The following is a 19390-nucleotide window of genomic DNA, read 5'->3' as shown; positions in this document are numbered from 1 at the left end:
TCAAAAGTTCAAATCTCCCATGTTAACAAATCAGATGACTTTAAAAAAAATTTTTTTTATATGATAGTGCTATTTTAAACCCAAACTTTCAGGAATATTCTTCAGCATGAAATTACAAAAAATCAAAACCAAACCAAACCCAATTTTTTGTTTTTAAGGAATTATCATTGTTTCAGCTTCTGACTTGAAACAATTTTTATTTTCTTCACAGTCTTCACCAGTAAACAGAAAATATTTTTCCTTGGTTTATGATCACTTACCCTATGTCTCAAAACCATAACTTTAAACATGTGAGTAGCCATAAGCCATGAACACCTGGCAGAGCTACAGTCATACTTGGGTCAAAGAAGGATATCACTGAAGCCTAGATAATACAGAACTATTACCATAGTGGTCAGTGCTTAAGGGGTCTCTTGGAATTTCACATTCTCTTCATTTGATCTCAAACTAATTTCCTCAATTCACATTTAAGAGAATATCAGCTTTCCCACCTTTCCTCCATCCCCATTTTCAGTGAGGACACAAAAGGAATCCAACTGGAAATCAAAAGGTAATGGCAACCTTCCAAGCTTCAGTGAAAAAATAAGCCCCTCTCAGTCTGAGATACCAACATGAGATCCCACTCTTAGTAGATTGGACATATATTAAAAATATAATCATGTGTCCTCTGCGGGGCTTGACTCCCTCTCCTTTGGGCTCAGATGCCCTGTGAAGCTCTGACAGAAACACTAGGTTTGGTTCATTCATGATTTTGCGGGGGGAGGGAAGGGGGAGAGAGAGAGAGAGGCAATAAGGGATTGTACTCTCCCAAACAATACACACTCGTAGAGCCTAAATAGATTGCATGGACCTTACTATAAAGATCATCCCCCTCTCTTTTCCTACAGACTTTGTACAAAAGTGAAATAGTTAATTTTGATACTTAATTATCAGTAAATATCTGAATTAATAACGCACTAAAATGAACAGGATCAGCTCAGACCTCTCAAGAATTATTACTGTTTCAGGCTCTCTACAAACTTGGGTACATTATGTTACATTTTTACACTCCATTCACATTTAGACAGTTTTCCTTGTAATCACAAGGGATTTAATAAAAAGCGCTGCCTAATTTGGGAAGGAAATTCGGCAGGAAAAAAGACATTCCTGGGATCTTGACCAGCAAGGGGAAGGAAAAAGTGCTGCTCCTCCAAATCCTCTTTGGCACCCTCACGCATGGGGAGGTCTTCATAAGAGCTTAAAGGCCATTATTTCCCACCCCTGAAGCCTGATTGCCCCATTAGTGGGCTGCAGGGACATCTGACTGGTCCAAAGGCACAGAGGGGTGGACAATTTATATTGTTTCTCACAGGCATGGACTGCTGAACTCAAACACCCTTCCCTTGCATTTATTTTTTCCCCTTTTCTGTTATTATAGCTAGATTTCCCACCTCTGGATTTTTGCCAGGGCCCTATTAGGGGGCTAGGAAGAACTTTTCCTAAATTGCATAGTGGCGGCTAGTGATATAGGTTCTTCTTTTTCTTCACAGAACACAGGATTTGGCCAGGGATGTGGGGGATGGCACTGTGGTACTGATAGCCATTTGTTGCAACTGTATACAAGTGTCCTGTGCAGGTAGTAGGGGGATCAGAGTTGCTGGTGTAGACATGGAATGGGCCGGTCCATTGTGCATTGTATGGCAAACGATTGCTTCAGTGTCTGGTGCTGTGGCACTCCTTGTTTAAAGCCTCGTTCCATGCACAGAGAGTGAGATAATCTGCAAATGTTTGTTCCTGATCCTTGGGGAGATTTTGCAGGAGGGGGACTGCTCTGTCTTTACAGCTGTGTATGGGATCTTCTGCGGGCACAATCAGCCCAGTGGTCTTCTTGGAAGTAACTGCCAGATGTCCTTTCCCTACCTCTCTGGTGTAATTATGAAAAGTTGTATCCTTGGCTTTAATCAGAATCTCTGTCTGCTTTCATTCACTCAGGAGTTTGAACCAATAAAAGTTTAGTTTCTGGAGCACATGAAGGAAACTTGAGAGAGGTAGGGGTATGCTGTTCCTCTGCATGCCATCCCAATTCAAACTGTGGCTGGCAATGTGAAATTATATAAATTTACCTTCAACATAATTAAAACAGCTTTTAAAGTGTTTAAAGTTTTATGATTGACAGGCCTCAAAACTTGTCACCTAAAAATGTCAGTCAGAGCTGTTCCAAATTAAAGGGACATTTGTAAGAATACAGTATAGTTCTGTTATTCAAATTAAGTGGTAAGATAATCTTAAAATCAAACTATTAAACCTCACAACTAAAGCATAATCTGCCTGGGACTTCAATAAGGTGGTAATGTCACCTCTGATAATTTAAGACTAATGAAGCTCTTTCATTCTTAAAATGAGAGTCTGAAGGAAAATGTAAAAATTTCTAGGCATTACTGAATTTGAGTCTGTGGGATTTCACTCTGTTTTAATTATTCACTCTCCATGTCAAGTAATATGACTTTAGCTAGTAAAGTGATAAAAATAATGTACTGTAAAATATATAAATACTCATCAATCATTAAACTAACATTACATTAGGGAACATTTTTTAAAAAACAGAATACAGAACTTTCCTGAAAGTAATTAGCATAATGATATTATCAGATATCACCCAGAAATAACCTAAATTTGTGTGTTAAGAGACTAAAGGGCCTGAACAAATATAGCAAAAGTAGGGAGCTATAACAGATAAGTAATATCTTAAAAAGTGATTTAAAAAAGCAGACCTGTGTCAGAAGTAATGAGGTACTAGTTGAAAAATTAACCATCATAGAAAATACCAAACTAGTTTTGCTAGTTAGTCATCTGCTCAGAAATCAGAGCTTATATTTTTGTCTAGCCTACATTTTTGTTTAGTCTGTAAAGTAATCTCTCCTTTTGATCTCTGTTTTACAATACACTATAAATTGCTTTGAAAAGGTTTAGCATAAATGTGTTTTTGTTAATTGTAAGGTAATTTTTAGACAGCAAGCAAATACATAATAAACTTTGTTCAGAAAATAACTATTCTGTAAAGGACTACTCTGCAATATTTATAGTCTCGTTATATATTTTTTTCTTTTGTGGAAGTAATTTACCTCTTGTGAAATCTGTGTGACTTGTTCTTTCTGATGTTCCAGATCTTTTACAAGCAATGAGTTTTGCTTTTCTAGCTGCAGTAACCTTCTTGCCAAGTGAACACTGTGCCAATAAATAAGTAAATAAGTAAGTAAATAAATAAATAAATAAATGCATACATACATACATAAATAAAGTTCATGTGGAATGTTTTCCAAAACATGCAAAATGCATTCTAGCACTTATATTTGAGAACTTGCTTGCTTTAATTTTTCACTAATGCTAAAATGTAAAGAGGTAAAAAATACACAGTAAAATGTTATAAATAATAGTCAAAACTGGAAGAACAAGTCAATAGAGCCCTGCAAATCTATGGGTATCCACAGACCATTCTTATGGATCACAGCTTGGATGTGCATGAGGCAAGAGGTCTCTAGGGACAAGTGGGGGGCAGCTGAGGGTTTGGCACAGCCCTGTGTCACTGTTGTGTGGTGACCTGTGGAGCTGTTATGTACAGCCCCGCAAATCTGCAGACAATTTATACAGCTTGTGGATCAAATGCAGATACAAATGTTGGTATCCGCGCAGGGCTCTATAAGTCAATGCTACAATTTTAACTGCACCAAAGTAACATCCCCACAAAAACGTAATTGTGATACATTGTTCACTAAGGTAATTTACCTCTATCACTTTACAATGTTATATTAGTTCAGTGTAAGTAATTATATTGGAAGGCTCTTACCTACTCATAAAACAAAAAATATACTGTACTTTATACATAAAATAATTTTATGTGATATTATAATTATGTATAACATTGAAATGGACTTCAGGATGTATTGGTTACTTATCTGACAGCCTGAGTAGAGATAGGCTGACCATTCATTCTGTTGAAAAATACTAGGAACAATCTAGAAGAATTCCTAAATGGCTTTATTCTGTCCAGATTGTGAGAGAGAGAATTGACAACATCCAAGGGGTGGAGTTTATCTTCACCCAGGGTAATGTGAGGCTTGGGGAAGAAGACAGTATGGGTGGATCATCTGGTTAGAATGAATGTCAGAAACAACTCTGGGTAAAAACCTGGGCTGAGGTCTTAAAGTCACTTTGTCACTGTGGAATGGAGCTTAAGGTGGCTCCACCATGAGGGCCTTGAAATATCACCTACTCTCCTGGCTGATGTAATAGCCCCTAGGAAAGCAGTCTTCATGAATAGATGGTACAAGGAATATACTGAAGTCTCATTTAGCCTGCTAAAACAATGTTGAGGTTTCAGGAAGTGGAGTCTCCCTGAATGGCAGGAAGACATGAATGAGACCTTTGAGAACTCCAGCTATTGTTGAATGAGAGAAAACAGTGTGGTCTTCCACCAGAAGCTGGTGAGCAATGGTACCAGCAACAATGGTACCAGCTCAGACAGTGCATCAGGATGCTGCCCCCACATCTGGCCAAAGATGCCCCTCCTATGATTTCTCCTTTTTTTACATTGATACAAACAAGTTATGTATTACATTCCAGACATTGCTAGTTACCACCCTTCTCCTTGTACCTGCTACTGTGAACAAAACATCATTATCCATTATCCTGTCATCTCATCCTTATCTTACAAGGGAACGGTGTGTTCCTGTACCATCTCTTATGAAAGTGTTCATGTAATTACTTGAGAATTCTGGGTGTTCTTGTACCATCCTCTCCAGTCAGAAAAGTGCCTACTTGGTTAGCCAATAACCTAGTTTGCTAGTTTTGCCAAGGCCAGGCCTACCTTGGTTCACAGCCTTAGGTTCACACTGTTAGTTATGCCTGGGGTTCCAACAAGGCCTACAGTTAGTACTCTCTCCTTCTGGGAGATAGCGTGTGTATGGACAGGGAGGGAAAGGTCACTGTAAGTCCTTCAACATGTGAAAAGCCTCACTGAGGGCAAAGCCTTTGAAGGATGGTTGTTTGAACCTCATTCAGTATTCCCAAAGACTGCAACCAGGATGCCTTGAGCATCTCCTCTCCATACTCCTGTGGGAGTTAATCTTTTAATTGGGATACCAGGCCCAATTCAGGTAGCTGTATTTTGCCAGGAGCACTTGTTAGTTTACAATGCACATTTATAGACTGGCTAATGAGTTTCAACCTCCAGCCAACTTCTTAGGGCCTTATCCCTGGGAGTCACTTCAGTGGACCCCTGTTTGCTGGTACCTCTTGTGGACCATGGCTATGACCAGAGAATCTGGTGTCTGGAGGTTGAAGAAATATTCAAAGCCCTTAGAAGGGACATATCTGATTTCTAAGATGTAGGTGCCATGGGAACAGCAATCTTCCAAAAATGCCTGGCTGGTTCCAATAAGCCCTCACTTATTGGTACTGCCAGTCTCCCAGAGAACAACTACTGCAGGATACCGAGTAGTTTGTCTGACTTTTCATGTGGTCTCTTGACCAGGAATTCCAATGTGTTGTCTACCCTCCTGGGAAGTTCCTAGAAGATCCAGTAGTTATCAAGTGGGGTTGGAACAACTGGGGTCACAGCATTGGTAAGTGAAAAGGATGAGATCAACTTTGGGACCCTTTGGGCTTCTATCTGCTGTAAGTTCTCCTGTTCACTCTGCATATGGTGCAGGAGGTGCCTGCTGAGTGCAGTGACCCTCTAGAAGTCTACAAGGGGAGGGTGACTTTGTTCTAGTCACCTGAGAGGCAGTCGAAACCCTGTGACTAAAGTGCATCCCCCGTGGGCCCCAGAAGGCCACGACTATATGGGATTCTAGAAAGGGGCTGTGGGCCATGACAGGTACCATGCAGTGTAATGCTCACAACTGTCCTGTAGTTTCTCCTTTCAGATGATGTAGGGATTGGGGACTGAGGCACCTAGTTAGGTGACATATCACTCCAGTCCTTCAAGTCCAGCGAGGAGAAGGAACATACCTCCTCCATGGGTGAATATTCAGGAAGGATAGGCAGCTCCTGTGGAGGCAGTACCAGTACCACAGCAGATACTTTTTTAGCAAAAGACAGCAAATAGAGACTCAGGCTTGTCCAGTACCATCAACTGGTACCGTGAACAGCACAGGTACCATGAAGAGAGGCTCCCCAAGTGAAGACACAGAAGAAAGGATGACTGGTGTGGAAGCAAAAAGAAAAGGAGTACTTGTGGCACCTTAGAGACTAACCAATTTATTTGAGCATAAGCTGTGGAAGCAGTTGATGTTAAGGTATTTGGTACAAAGCCAGAGTTTCAGTCAGACAGTGCTCTTTCAGTGCTGGGGTTTTCAGCATCAGTGCCAGAAGGTTCAACGAGTGTTCTTACACCATTGGCTTCAGTGTCGTGTACTCCAGTGCTGGCTGCTTTGGTGTGTGCTGTTTTGGTGCTGGATGTTTTGATCCAAAGCTGCTGGTACCAGGTATATTGATGGCTGGAGAGTATGTTGAGGCTGGTCAGTGGCCAATCAGTGCCAAGGACTTAGCAGAATCCGATCTGGGCCTTAAACTGTGTCATAAGCTAGATCTGCTTGGGGCCAGACAGAAGCTCTACATCTCCGCTTACCATGATAATGTTGCTCCTTCTGTCCTTTCTCTTCAGAGGATTGGGCTGAAGAGGTGAAGGAACTTCTAGCTAACTCCATGGTGGAGGAATGGGATTTCATCGGCATCAAATGGAATCAGGAGACTGGAGTGTACTGGTGGCTTACCAGGGAGCTCTGAGAGGTGGTCTGACCTGGAGGAAGTCTTCTTGCTTTCATGGGGCTCTGAAGGAGGATGAGCTTAAGTTGAGACTCCCTGGACTTCTGCGTCATTTTAGAGAAGGAACAAAATATAAACCACTTTCATAGCATATACATTTCCCCAGACCAAAGAGGCACGTAGAGGGTCCATCACTGATGTGTATTACTCCCACGCAAGAGTAGCAGGTCTTGAATCCTGGGGATTTGGACTCTGCTATGTCCAGCGTGGTCTGGTGTTGGAGATGGCATGGGGGCTTAAAAACCCTAAAATCTTTTTTAAAAATGCCAATGGGCCAATAGGATAAAACTAATTAAAACTATAACTAAGTGAAAAGCTAAATCGTGCAGTGTACAGAGACATGGACACTGCAGGTATTCTGTCTTCCAGCCATAGGTGGTAAACTGGAGAGTGGTTGTGGCCATCCCACCCTGGCAACAAGGTGCTAGCATGCCCCTATGGACACTGCTATTCAAAAGATTCTGATCTTGCACTCATGGGGTACATGAGCATCAGAAGTGGAATACATGCAGACAATCACTTAAAGAATATTTACAGTTGGATTTAAATTGGGAACCTTTTAACATAAATCCTGATTTAATTATTTACTCTCCTCTTGTTTTTCATGTGTTTGCTTCGTTTACTAGTTAACTACATATGGCTTTGGATCTTTTGCAACTATTTTTCTCTTCCTTCTTGACCTTGCTGTGAAGTCATAATACTGAATTTATGACCAATGAAACAGACTATGTCATCACAAACATAGGCTTAAGAGTTCAGTGCAGGTTCAAGTGGAGAGATTGACTGTGGAAATAAGCTTTTATTCAGTACAAGTATATGTGAAATACCACATTAAACAGAAAGATCTGAGTGAGTGTTGCATTTTTAAAGTCTGCTCTGATGTGCAAGTCTCTTTTTAAAGCAAACAAATCAAATGTCACAAATGTTAAAATACTGATGTCTATTAGAACAGCGTTTTAAAAAAATTGATCATACTGCATACTCAGATTCTACAGAACAGTATGAAAAGCTAATTCCAAAATAAGAGCATCATTTGTTTGTGCTCTAACCATTTCTTCAATTGAAAGTTATATACCATACCAAAAATGTAAGACTGTTTTCAAAACAAAATTGAAAATATGAAGTAATGCTTTTATTTTAATCAAATTAAAGTCAAGCCTTGTTGAGCTCTTTTTACTTTGTGCTTTAGTTATACAAGTCCACAATATTGCAGTGCTCATAAAAAATAAATCTATACTTTTTCTGAAAATGTATACCTATATTCACTGAAAAAATAGTGCCAATGTGAATTAGCTACGCTAGAGCAGTGTTTTCCAAAGTGTGAGACGTGCCTCGAGATAGGAGCGCAAAGGACTAGTTAGAGGCATGTGGAAGATGAATAAATTAAAATAGAATAGAATAAAATGGAATGACTTTAAAATTTAACAAAACATTGCAAGGTTGAAGACCTGCTTAGTTTAATCTTTCTTAAATGGGGGCTCAGCTTTTGAAAATTTGTGAAGTACTGATTTACTATATAAACACATATTTTTTCTTTTCAGGATTTATTTTTCAAAATACATTTTTAGATGAAAATGATTTTTTTAAACAACCTTGTATATCAAGTCTTCTGTTGCTTCTTTGTGTGAAACAAACTAGCCAAGTGATATCCAACATCTGATGGGCAACAAAGAACATATAATTAACAACTTATTAAAAAAGTTTTATTACTAGTTGATTAGACAGTGAAACTGCAGTCAGACAACTAGCAGTATTTATGTGCTTTTTCTTTCCAAATGCAAAGTGAAAAAATGACAAGACAGAAAAGAAAAAAATTCAGAAATTACCACTCTGAGGAATTACAGGTGGGAAAGCACTGATCTACTGCACTTAATTTTCAGAGAACAAGAAGTTCAAGTAAGTAATTTTTTTTTCCTCCAAAGGTACCACACTAAGCCCTGGTCTACACTAGGACTTTAGGTCGAATTTAGCAGCGTTAAATCGATTTAAACCTGCACCCGTCCACACAATGAAGCCCTTTATTTCGACTTAAAGGGCTCTTAAAATCAATTTCCGTACTCCACCCCTGACAAGTGGATTAGTGCTTAAATCGACGTTGACGGCTCGAATTTGGGGTACTGTGGACACAATTCGATGGTATTGGCCTCCGGGAGCTATCCCAGAGTGCTCCATTCTGACCGCTCTGGACAGCGCTCTCAACTCAGATGCACTGGCCAGGTAGACAGGAAAAGAACCGCGAACTTTTGAATCTCATTTCCTGTTTGGCCAGCGTGGCAAGCTGCAGGTGACCATGCAGAGCTCATCAGCACAGGTGACCATGATGGAGTCCCAGAATCGCAAAAGAGCTCCAGCATGGACCGAACGGGAGGTACGGGATCTGATCGCTGTTTGGGGAGAGGAATCCGTGCTATCAGAACTCCGTTCCAGTTTTCGAAATGCCAAAACCTTTCTGAAAATCTCCCAGGGCATGAAGGACAGAGGCCATAACAGGGATGCGAAGCAGTGCCGCGTGAAACTGAAGGAGCTGAGGCAAGCCTACCAGAAAACCAGAGAGGCGAACAGCCGCTCTGGGTCAGAGCCCCAAACATGCCGCTTCTATGATGAGCTGCATGCCATTTTAGGGGGTTCAGCCACCACTACCCCAGCCGTGTTGTTTGACTACTTCAATGGAGATGGAGGCAATACGGAAGTAGGTTTTGGGGACGAAGAAGATGATGATGAGGAGGTTGTAGATAGCTCACAGCAAGCAAGCGGAGAAACCGGTTTTCCCGACAGCCAGGAACTGTTTCTCACCCTAGACCTGGAGCCAGTACCCCCCGAACCCACCCAAGGCTGCCTCCTGGACTCAGCAGGCGGAGAAGGGACCTCTGGTGAGTGTACCTTTTAAAATGCTATACATGGTTTAAAAGCAAGCATGTGAAAGGATTACTTTGCCCTGGCATTTGCGGTTCTGCCTTTGCAAAAGGTTTCTGGGGAGGGCAGCCTTATTTCGTCCTTCATGGTAGGACACTTTACCACTCCAGGCCAGCAACACGTACTGGGGAATCACTGTAGAACAAAGCATTGCAGTGTATGTTTGCTGGCATTCAACCAAAATCCGTTCACGCGGTGGGAGGAGGCAAAATGCGACCTTGTAACGAAAGCACATGTGCTATGTATGTAATGTTAACAGCAAGGTTTACCCTGAAAGACTGTAGCCACTGTTTTATAAAATGTGTCTTTTTAAATACCGCTGTCCCTTTTTTTTTCTCCACCAGCTGCATGTGTTTCAATAATCACAGGATCTTCTCCTTCCCAGAGGCTAGTGAAGCTTAGAAAGAAAAAAAAACGCACTCGCGATGAAATGTTCTCCGAGCTCATGCTGTCCTCCCACACTGACAGAGCACAGACGAATGCGTGGAGGCAAATAATGTCAGAGTGCAGGAAAGCACAAAATGACCGGGAGGAGAGGTGGAGGTCTGAATAGAGTAAGTGGCGGGCTGAAGACAGGGCTGAAGCTCAAAGGTGGCGGCAGCGTGATGAGAGGAGGCAGGATTCAATGCTGAGGCTGCTGCAGGACCAAACCAGTATGCTCCAGTGTATGGTTGAGCTGCAGCAAAGGCAGCTGGAGCACAGACTGCCACTGCAGCCCCTCTGTAACCAACCGCCCTCCTCCCCAAGTTCCATAGCCTCCACACCCAGACGCCCAAGAACGCGGTGGGGGGGCCTCCGGCCAACCAGCCACTCCACCACAGAGGATTGCCCAAAAAAAAGAAGGCTGTCATTCAATAAATTTTAAAGTTGTAAACTTTTAAAGTGCTGTGCTTAAAGTGCTGTGTGGCATTTTCCTTCCCTCCTCCACCACCCCTCCTGGGATACCTTGGTAGTCATCCCCCTATTTGTGTGATGAATGAATAACGAATGCATGAATGTGAAGCAACAATGACTTTATTGGCTCTGCAAGCAATGATTAAAGGGAGGATGGGAGGGTGGTTAGCTTACAGGGAAGTAGAGTGAACCAAGGGGCGGGGGGGTTCATCAAGGAGAAACAAACAGAACTTTCACACCGTAGCCTGGCCAGTCATGAAACTGTTTTTCAAAGCTTCTCTGATGCGTACCGCGCCCTCCTGTGCTCTTCTAACCGCCCTGGTGTCTGGCTGCGCGTAACCAGCAGCCAAGCAATTTGACTCAACCTCCCACCCCGCCATAAACGTCTCCCCCTTACTCTCACAGATATTGTGGAGCACACAGCAAGCAGTAATAACAGTGGGAATATTGGTTTCGCTGAGGTCTAAGCGAGTCAGTAAACTGTGCCAGCGCACCTTTAAACGTCCAAATGCACATTCTACCACCATTCTGCACTTGCTCAGCCTGTAGTTGAACAGCTCCTGACCACTGTCCAGGCTGCCTGTGTATGGCTTCATGAGCCATGGCATTAAGGGGTAGGCTGGGTCCCCAAGGATACATATAGGCATTTCAACATCCCCAACAGTTATTTTCTGGTCTGGGAATAAAGTCCCTTCCTGCAGCTTTTGAAACAGACCAGAGTTCCTGAAGATGCGAGCATCATGCACCTTTCCCGGCCATCCCACGTTGATGTTGGTGAAACGTCCCTTGTGATCCACCAGAGCTTGCAGCACTATCGAAAAGTACCCCTTGCAGTTTATGTACTCGGCGGCTTGGTGCTCCGGTGCCAAGATAGGGATATGGGTTCCGTCTATGGCCCCAACACAGTTAGGGAATCCCATTGCAGCAAAGCCATCCACTATGACCTGCACATTTCCCAGGGTCACTACCCTTGATATCAGCAGATCTTTGATTGCGTGGGCTACTTGCATCACAGCAGCCCCCACAGTAGATTTGCCCACTCCAAATTGATTCCCAACTGACCGGTAGCTGTCTGGCGTTGCAAGCTTCCACAGGGCTATCGCCACTCGCTTCTCAACTGTGAGGGCTGCTCTCATCTTGGTATTCATGCGCTTCAGGGCAGGGGAAAGCAAGTCACAAAGTTCCATGAAAGTGCCCTTACGCATGCGAAAGTTTCGTAGCCACTGGGAATCGTCCCAGACCTGCAACACTATGCGGTCCCACCAGTCTGTGCTTGTTTCCCGAGCCCAGAATCGGCGTTCCACAGCATGAACCTGCCCCATTAGCACCATGATGCATGCATTGTCAGGGCCCATGCTTTCAGAGAAATCTGTGTCCATGTCCTGATCACTCACAGGACCGCGCTGACGTCGCCTCCTCGCCCGGTATCGCGTTGCCATGTTCTGGTGCTGCATACACTGCTGAATAATGCGTGTGGTGGTTAATGTGCTCCTAATTGCCAAAGTGAGCTGAGCGGGCTCCATGCTTGCCGTGGTATGGCGTCCGCACAGAAAAAAGGCGCGGAACGATTGTCTGCCGTTGCTCTGACGGAGGGAGGGGCGACTGACGACACGGCTTACAGGGTTGGCTTCAGGGAGCTAAAATCAACAAAGGGGGTGCCTGTACATCAAGGAGTATTTCAGGCAGGACTGCACGGAGGGTTCCAATAAGAAATGGTGCACCTAAGTTATCGTTGTTATTGGAACAAGGAGGTTAGCCTGGCCTCTGATTGATACATGGCTAGATTTACCTCGCTGCACCTTCTCTGTGAGTGACTGCAGTGTGACCTAGAGGAATGAGTCCCCTAGACAGGGGAGGAGGCAAATGAGTACAAAACAAATCTGGTCTATTTCTTGTTTTGACCCACTCCATCTGTCTTTTACATCTTTGGCTGGCAGCAGACGGTGCAGAAGGACTGCATGCCATCCACATCTCATGGCTGCTCGGCAGAAGATGGTACAGTACGACTGCTAGCCATCCCCATCTCTTGCCTGCCTGGCAGAAGATGGTGCAATACGACTGCTAGCAATCCTCATCTCTTGCTTGCCTGGCAGAAGATGGTACAGTACGACTGCTAGCAGTCCGTATCGCCTGCCCGCTCACCGTAAGACGGTTCAATAGGACTGACTGCAGGACTAAAGAGAATGACCTGGTCAAGTCACTCCAAATTTAGTCCCTGCGCCCATGTCTGCCCAGGTGCTCCCAGCCGACGCGGCCAGGAGCACCTCGGACACGATGAGGACGACTACCAATCGTATTGCACCGTCTGCTGCCAGAAGGCAAGGGGTTGCTGCTACTGTGCAGCAAAGCCGTACCGCGTCTGCCAGCACCCAGGAGACATAGGGTGACGGTTACCTGAGCGGGCTCCATGCTTGCCATGGTTTGGCGTCTGCACAGGTAACTCAGGAAAAAAGGCGCGAAATGATTGTCTGCCCTTGCTTTCACGGGGGGAGGGAGGGAACGGGGGGGCTGACGATATGTACCCAGAACCACCCGCGACAATGTTTTAGCCCCATCAGGCATTGGGATCTCAACCCAGAATTCCAATGGGCAGCGGAGACTGCGGGAACTGTGGGATAGCTACCCACAGTGCAACGCTCCGGAAGTCGACGCTTGCCTCGGTACTGTGGAAGCGCTCCGCCGAGTTAATGCACTTAATGCACTTAGAGCATTTTCTGTGGGGACACACACACTCGAATTTATAAAACCGATTTCTAAAAAACCGACTTCTATAAATTCGACCTTATTCCGTAGTGTAGACATACCCTATGGGGTTTTGACAGTCTTCCCTCATGCCACAGAGGTTTAATATGTCCTGCTGTGTCCTAGAGCAGTAAGCGTGAGAGAGGTGCCAATGCACCTGAGAAAAACATCATGGAAGTCAGCTGACCTATGCCTACGCATCTATGCTTGTGGGGGAGAAGAGATCCTGCTCTCTAAGTCAATATGGAGCACCACATTGGGATGCTGTACTGATGAACCAATGATAGTGATGACTATTTCAACATAACAGAGAAGCACTTGTTTCAAGAATCCACAACTTCTGGACCTCTCATTAGTCCTGAACCAAACCTGGAGGACACTGATGGAGCCTCTTGATGACAACCTGGGATGCTCAACTATGCCATCTGGCTTGAATCCAGGAAATGCCAAAAGAAGACCAAAGTGCCTTCATGCACTCACCCTGCAACTGACATTCCAGTGCTCTGTGGGCATAGATCTTACAGACCAGCTAGACACAGCTTTCTCCATGACTGATGACAAGACAGTGGCTAAGTTCCATCCATTATGGACAAAATACACCTGCAGTTGCAGCACTTTTAAAGTTGCTGGGCTGCTGCAACCCCAATATTTTATGAAAGAAGGGAAAGTGAGTAAAATACCTATTTTGGTGTTTTTGAGAAAGATTTGAGTTAAAACAATGAACCTCTGTAGGTCCAAGCACTCAAATGTGATCAAAATCAGACATAATGGAAAAATATATTTAAGCTCAGGTCCACAGTACAGACTTCTGTTGGCACAGATGTGTCAGTCAGCGGTGTGAAGAGGTGTGATCCCTGAACAGAGCTGCGCTGGCAGAAGTCCCTAGTGTAGATGCAGTTATACTGGCAAAAACAGCACTTTTACCAGTATAACTTGTTTATTTGTATAACTTGGCTTTACTATACTGCTGCAAAGCACAGCTTTGTTAGCATAGCCATGCCCACAGTAGGAGAGTTTTGCTAGTATAGTACACTCATTGGTAAAGCATTCCTAGTGTAGACATACCCTATATCTTACATGACACCCAAAAGAATACAGACACACACAATGAGATGCACTAATGGCACCCAAACAGGATATAATTCTGAGGAAAAATAGTTTTTTCCCCCCTTCCAAGACAAGTAGATGGATGTGATGCAGCAGTAGCAATATAGACCAGACAAGTGGCTCCCTGAAGTTCCTTCATTATCAGTACAGTACCAAGAAACTAAGGTTTGCAGACACTAGGTGGTTGCTGTTTTACAGAAACAGTAGCAAAAGGCTTCCCATATTGGAGCCAAAGGATTTAGGAATTTAAGGTATAGAGTACTGAAAAGTCTCCTACTATGAACACCAAAATAGGATATATATATATTTTTTTACAGGTGATATTTTGGAGAATATCGTATGCAGTTTTCTAAGAAAAGAATCTAGATGCAAATACCAATATGGTAAGGCAAAATAAGCATCTATAAATCAAATACTATGCAAATCTTACTACTTGGCATGAGGCCTTTAAACTGTATACATACTAATTTTTTGCACATGTATGGAGAAAAATGTGTCCTGGTATGACACATATTGAGATAACCTATTTTAAAAACAAATTCAAAGTAAACAGGAAATGGTACATAGGTTTATGCAGAGAGTGAAGATTTAGGGGACTACCTCCTTTTGTCCTTAATATTATCCAGTAATTACAGTGTGTACTTCTGTTCAAAATGATATTCAATAAATTATACAATTGTTAATTTTGGGGGTGGATACATGTAATTTCTGCAGTAAAAGCCAGACATACTTGAGAAAGGTTTCCTTTTTTGGACTGAATACAATTTGAGAAAATGAAAAAACAAACAAACAAATGCACTCTTTTCTCAAGTTATACTTTTTGTTAAAACTATCTGTAGATAACAGAATGTGATCAAAATGTCTTAAATACAATCCAGGAGTGACTGAAGACCTGATCTGCCAAGAACTACAAGCTTTCTCCATCAGAAGTTGGTTCAATTAAGGATATTACCTCATCCTCCTTGTCTAACACAATATTAAGATTAATTATTTAAACACCCAAATGAAATAAAAAACTTATGACTCTAGCAGAAACATCAATTTGCCCACATTGTATATATTTAGGTACATATTTAACATACTAACATTCAGAAAATATTATGGGCCTGATTCACTCACCACTGTGTTTTTTCAGTTTTACACTGCTGTTACTTCACAGATTTCAGTGAAGTTAAACCAGAGTAAACTGGAGAGAGACACAGGTGAATCAGACCTTGTATGAACACAATTCAGATGAGATAATGATGCTCTGAAACTTTGGACTTTTCCCCTTTCCTGACAGCTGTGCTTCTGAGTTCACTATTGGTATGTTAAATTAGCTGAAAATTTATTTCAACTAGTTTGATTTTACAGCTATTTGAGTTTTGCATACTCAAGGCATCCAGATACCTATCTTTCTGAAAGATAAAGAAAAAAATATGAAGCGTCAATAACCCAGAAAAATATCCACGAACCCATTTATACACACAAAGCACAAAACCACTGTTTTAAAGATTTCTGAATATTGGACAGTTATCTAAAAAATAAAATTACTTTGCATCATTCAAAATGGCTGGCTTCCAAAATGGAGGATATATTGAATCTATTTTTATTTAGTTTAGACGTAAACCAGGGAGACAGTTTTTACCTTTGCTTTAGCCGCCTTTTGGCTGTTGTAGGAACATTAGCACCATACCCATAGGAAAAGAGAATCCTTTCTGCTTCATCTTCATTTTCCACTTCAAAAAAACAAACAAACAAAAAGATGTATCCATTATTTTAAAAATATTGATCCTCAAAGGAACATAATTAATGTAAAAGATGAAAAAAATGTTATTTACCTATTCTGCAACTGCTGTTCTTTGAGATATGGGTGCAGATGTGTATTACACTCAGGCGTGCATGTGCACAGTGTGAAAAGATGGGAGAACTTTGCCTAGCAGTACCCAGTGGGGCACGCGTGTGCCCCTGACCCTCAAATCCCTTCCTAGGGATATTTAAGAACGGCAGTGACCTGAGTTCCTTTGAACTGGAATCCCGAGTGGAGACTCTGATACAGAGGGGACAGAGAGTGGAATATATGTCTGCACCTAAATCTTAAAAGAACAACAGTTACTGAATAGGTAAGTAACCATTTTTTCTTCTTTGAGTGGTTAGACATGTATTCCACTCAGGTAACTCACAAGCAGTAACAGAAGGAGGTGGGGCTCAGAATACTTAAACAGCGACTGCAGAACTGCCTTTCCAAAGTTTGCATCTGATCTAGACACAGCACCTAACAGGATAGTGTCTGGCAAAGGTTATGCATGAAAGACCAGAGAGTGGCGCTGCAAATATCCAATACAAAGACCTAACTGAGAAAAGTGACCAAAGCTTCCTGGGCCCTCATCGACTGAGCCACCAGTCTCTGTGGAGGTTTGGCCTGAGCTACCCTATATTCTATCGTAATGCAGGAAGTAATCCATTTGGACATCTTCTGTGCAGAAACTGCCTGGCCCTTATTCGATCCACATAGGAGACAAAAAGCCAAGGTGATGCATGAAATGGTTCAGTCCTTTCCAGAAAGAATACCAAGGATCATCTCACATTCAATGAATGAAGGGGTTCTTCATCTGCATTTGAGTGAGGCTTAGGAAAAAAATACTATTGTTTGGTTAATGTGAAACTGATTCAGACAACAATTTAAGGTATTGTCTTCAGGTCACCTTGTCTTTGACAAACTGCCTATATGGAGGCCCCATCATTAGGGCCTTCAGTTTACTTACTCTCCTTGTGGATATTATGGCCATTGTAAAGGCTTTTTTTGGCAAAGGAAGGACAGAGAATGAGTTGCTAGGGGCTCAAAAGAAGGTCCCATAAGGACAGCCAGCACAGTGTTAAGGTCCCACAAAGTAACTACTAGTTTTACAGATGTAAAGAGGATAGACAATGCCTTTAAGAAATCTTACTACCATGGAGTTAGAGAAATCTGACTTTTCTTGGATTGGAGGATGGAATGACGAGATTGTCACCAAGTGGACTCTCAATGAGCTGAAAGAGAGACCTGAGGATTACTAATATGTAGTCCAAAATGCAGGCTAGCACAGTTGAATTCCTCCAGCCAGTGAACAAACCAAAAAATGTTTCCACTTGGCCAAAGAGGCAGACCTAGTAGAGGGTTTTCTACTATTAAGTAGGACTTGTTGAACTGCCTGACAATACTTTTTGTTGCAATTAGTTACAAACAGTTCAATAGTTGGAATGCCCCATTCTCTGAAGATGGACCTCAGAATGCTGTTCTTCACAGACCACTCGTGATTCTGGGAGAAATTCCTGCTGAGGTTATCAGCCAACTAATTCGGAGCACCCAAGAAGTCTGTGGCTATAGGAATGAGGGCATCCTCCATGCAGAAGAGCTAAAACTTTATTGCTTCCTGACAGAGCTAGTTGGAGCTGGCTTTACCCTGCTTGTACACATAATACATTGCAGTGGTATTGTCAGTAAAGTATGTGAATCTCTGTGCCCTTGATCTGAGCCCAAAAGTTCCAGCATGCACCGTAAATCATTCAGAGCTCCACGATGTTCATGTGAAAGGAGGGTTCTTGTTCTGTCCACAAACCCTGAATTTTCAATGTACTTAGATGCGTTTCCCCACCCCGCCCCCTGTCCTAGTGTGGAGGCATGGATAACTATAGTCTTGGTCAGCGGAGGACAGGAAAAGGAGACACCTTCACATATATTGTTCTGATCTGCCCACCATGCTAGGGACTCCAGGATCACCAATGGCACTTGGACAACCCACCCAATGACTGACAAGTTGGGAGACAGACCAACTTCAACAAAGTTTGAAGAGGATGAAGGTGCAATCTCACATGCTGGACTACATAAAGGCATGTGGCCTATATCAAAAAGTGAGTCCAGAACAAAGACGAAGAGTAAATCTGCTGCTGTTTGATAAGCCTGTGGGATCAATATGATCAGCGCTGAGGCTGATGTTGTTGGTCCTAGACTCAATGGCCGCCCAACAGGCAGTACTAGAGTTGATAGTACAGTGCTTGAATGATCTTGCTTCTCTACAGGAGAGCATGTACATGGCTCAGCTCTACCCTGAACACTCCAGGAACCCCAGTGCCACCTAGTTCTCCTTTTAGAAGAGGTGGAAGACTCTCTCTGAGCCTAGGGCACTACTACTAACTATATACAAAATATCGAGAGAAAACTAGCTGAGAGAACAACAGAAGTGTGAGCTAAGGTACCACATGGCACAATCTGAGTTAAGCTGCGGGCAGTGAGAAGGAACTGAAGGGGTCAGGGCAGTGCTACTCTTAAACACATGCAGTGCTCCTACAGGTATTTCTAGGCAATGTTCTCTGACTTCAGTGCACTGGTAACACACAAGTCTGCAACCAGTCAAAGAAGAACTGATTAAACCTTTAAGCAATTATGCTTATAATCTCTCTCTCTTTCTCTCTCTCTCACACACACTCTTCACTTTTTAAATTTGAAGTAAATGTAGTACTTATGAAACAGAGGAAATTAAAAAGAATGGATGTCCTTGAGGGCTGAAGTCAACACTTTAGCCACAAATGCATTCATAATGTGAACTTCCTTCATACACTACTGTGCCAACATGCCTTAACTTTTTCTGACAGGTGCAGTCTCTACGCAAATATGATTCTTTGACTCCCCCCTGAAACTGCCAACAAGTATTCTAATTAAGACTTCGATGTTTGTGCTTTTGAAAATGTAGCTTGTCAAAGATTACATATTTTGAAAATGGATATTTTGTGGTAAGAAACATTTTGGCTACGAAACTCATTTTCTCTCTTTCTCAACTTCAAAAATAAAACCAACATGCCCTACTAATTATAAAATTCACAGAGAGAAAAAGACCTATTCAGTCCATCCTCCTACCAGTATATGATTGTTCTTTGAAATATATTTTTACTAATGCATTGTCAGAAGTCTCAA

At 42.6% G+C, this 19390-nt stretch overlaps 1 protein-coding gene across 7 annotated transcripts in view; it reads right to left on the bottom strand.

The window, feature by feature from the left end:
• The window catches only part of PIBF1 (progesterone immunomodulatory binding factor 1), a 172049-nt gene that overhangs the window by 51730 nt on the left and 100929 nt on the right, over positions 1-19390 (bottom strand). For 6 of the 7 annotated variants that reach the window (XM_048852196.2, XM_048852172.2, XM_075129007.1 and 3 more), the window contains 2 exons: positions 16088-16178; positions 3102-3204 (listed from right to left, as the gene is read on the bottom strand). In XM_048852196.2, the coding sequence (XP_048708153.1) occupies positions 3102-3204; positions 16088-16178 (194 nt within the window). Of the gene's footprint in view, positions 1-79; positions 2075-3101; positions 3205-16087; positions 16179-19390 lie in introns of those variants that run through there. The other variant, XM_075129014.1, reaches the window with a different exon arrangement.

This window comes from Caretta caretta, chromosome 1, assembly GCF_965140235.1.
Source record: "Caretta caretta isolate rCarCar2 chromosome 1, rCarCar1.hap1, whole genome shotgun sequence".
NCBI lineage: Eukaryota > Metazoa > Chordata > Testudines > Cheloniidae > Caretta > Caretta caretta.
Note: the sequence above shows the minus strand (reverse complement) of the source record. Positions and strands in the feature narration are given on the sequence as shown.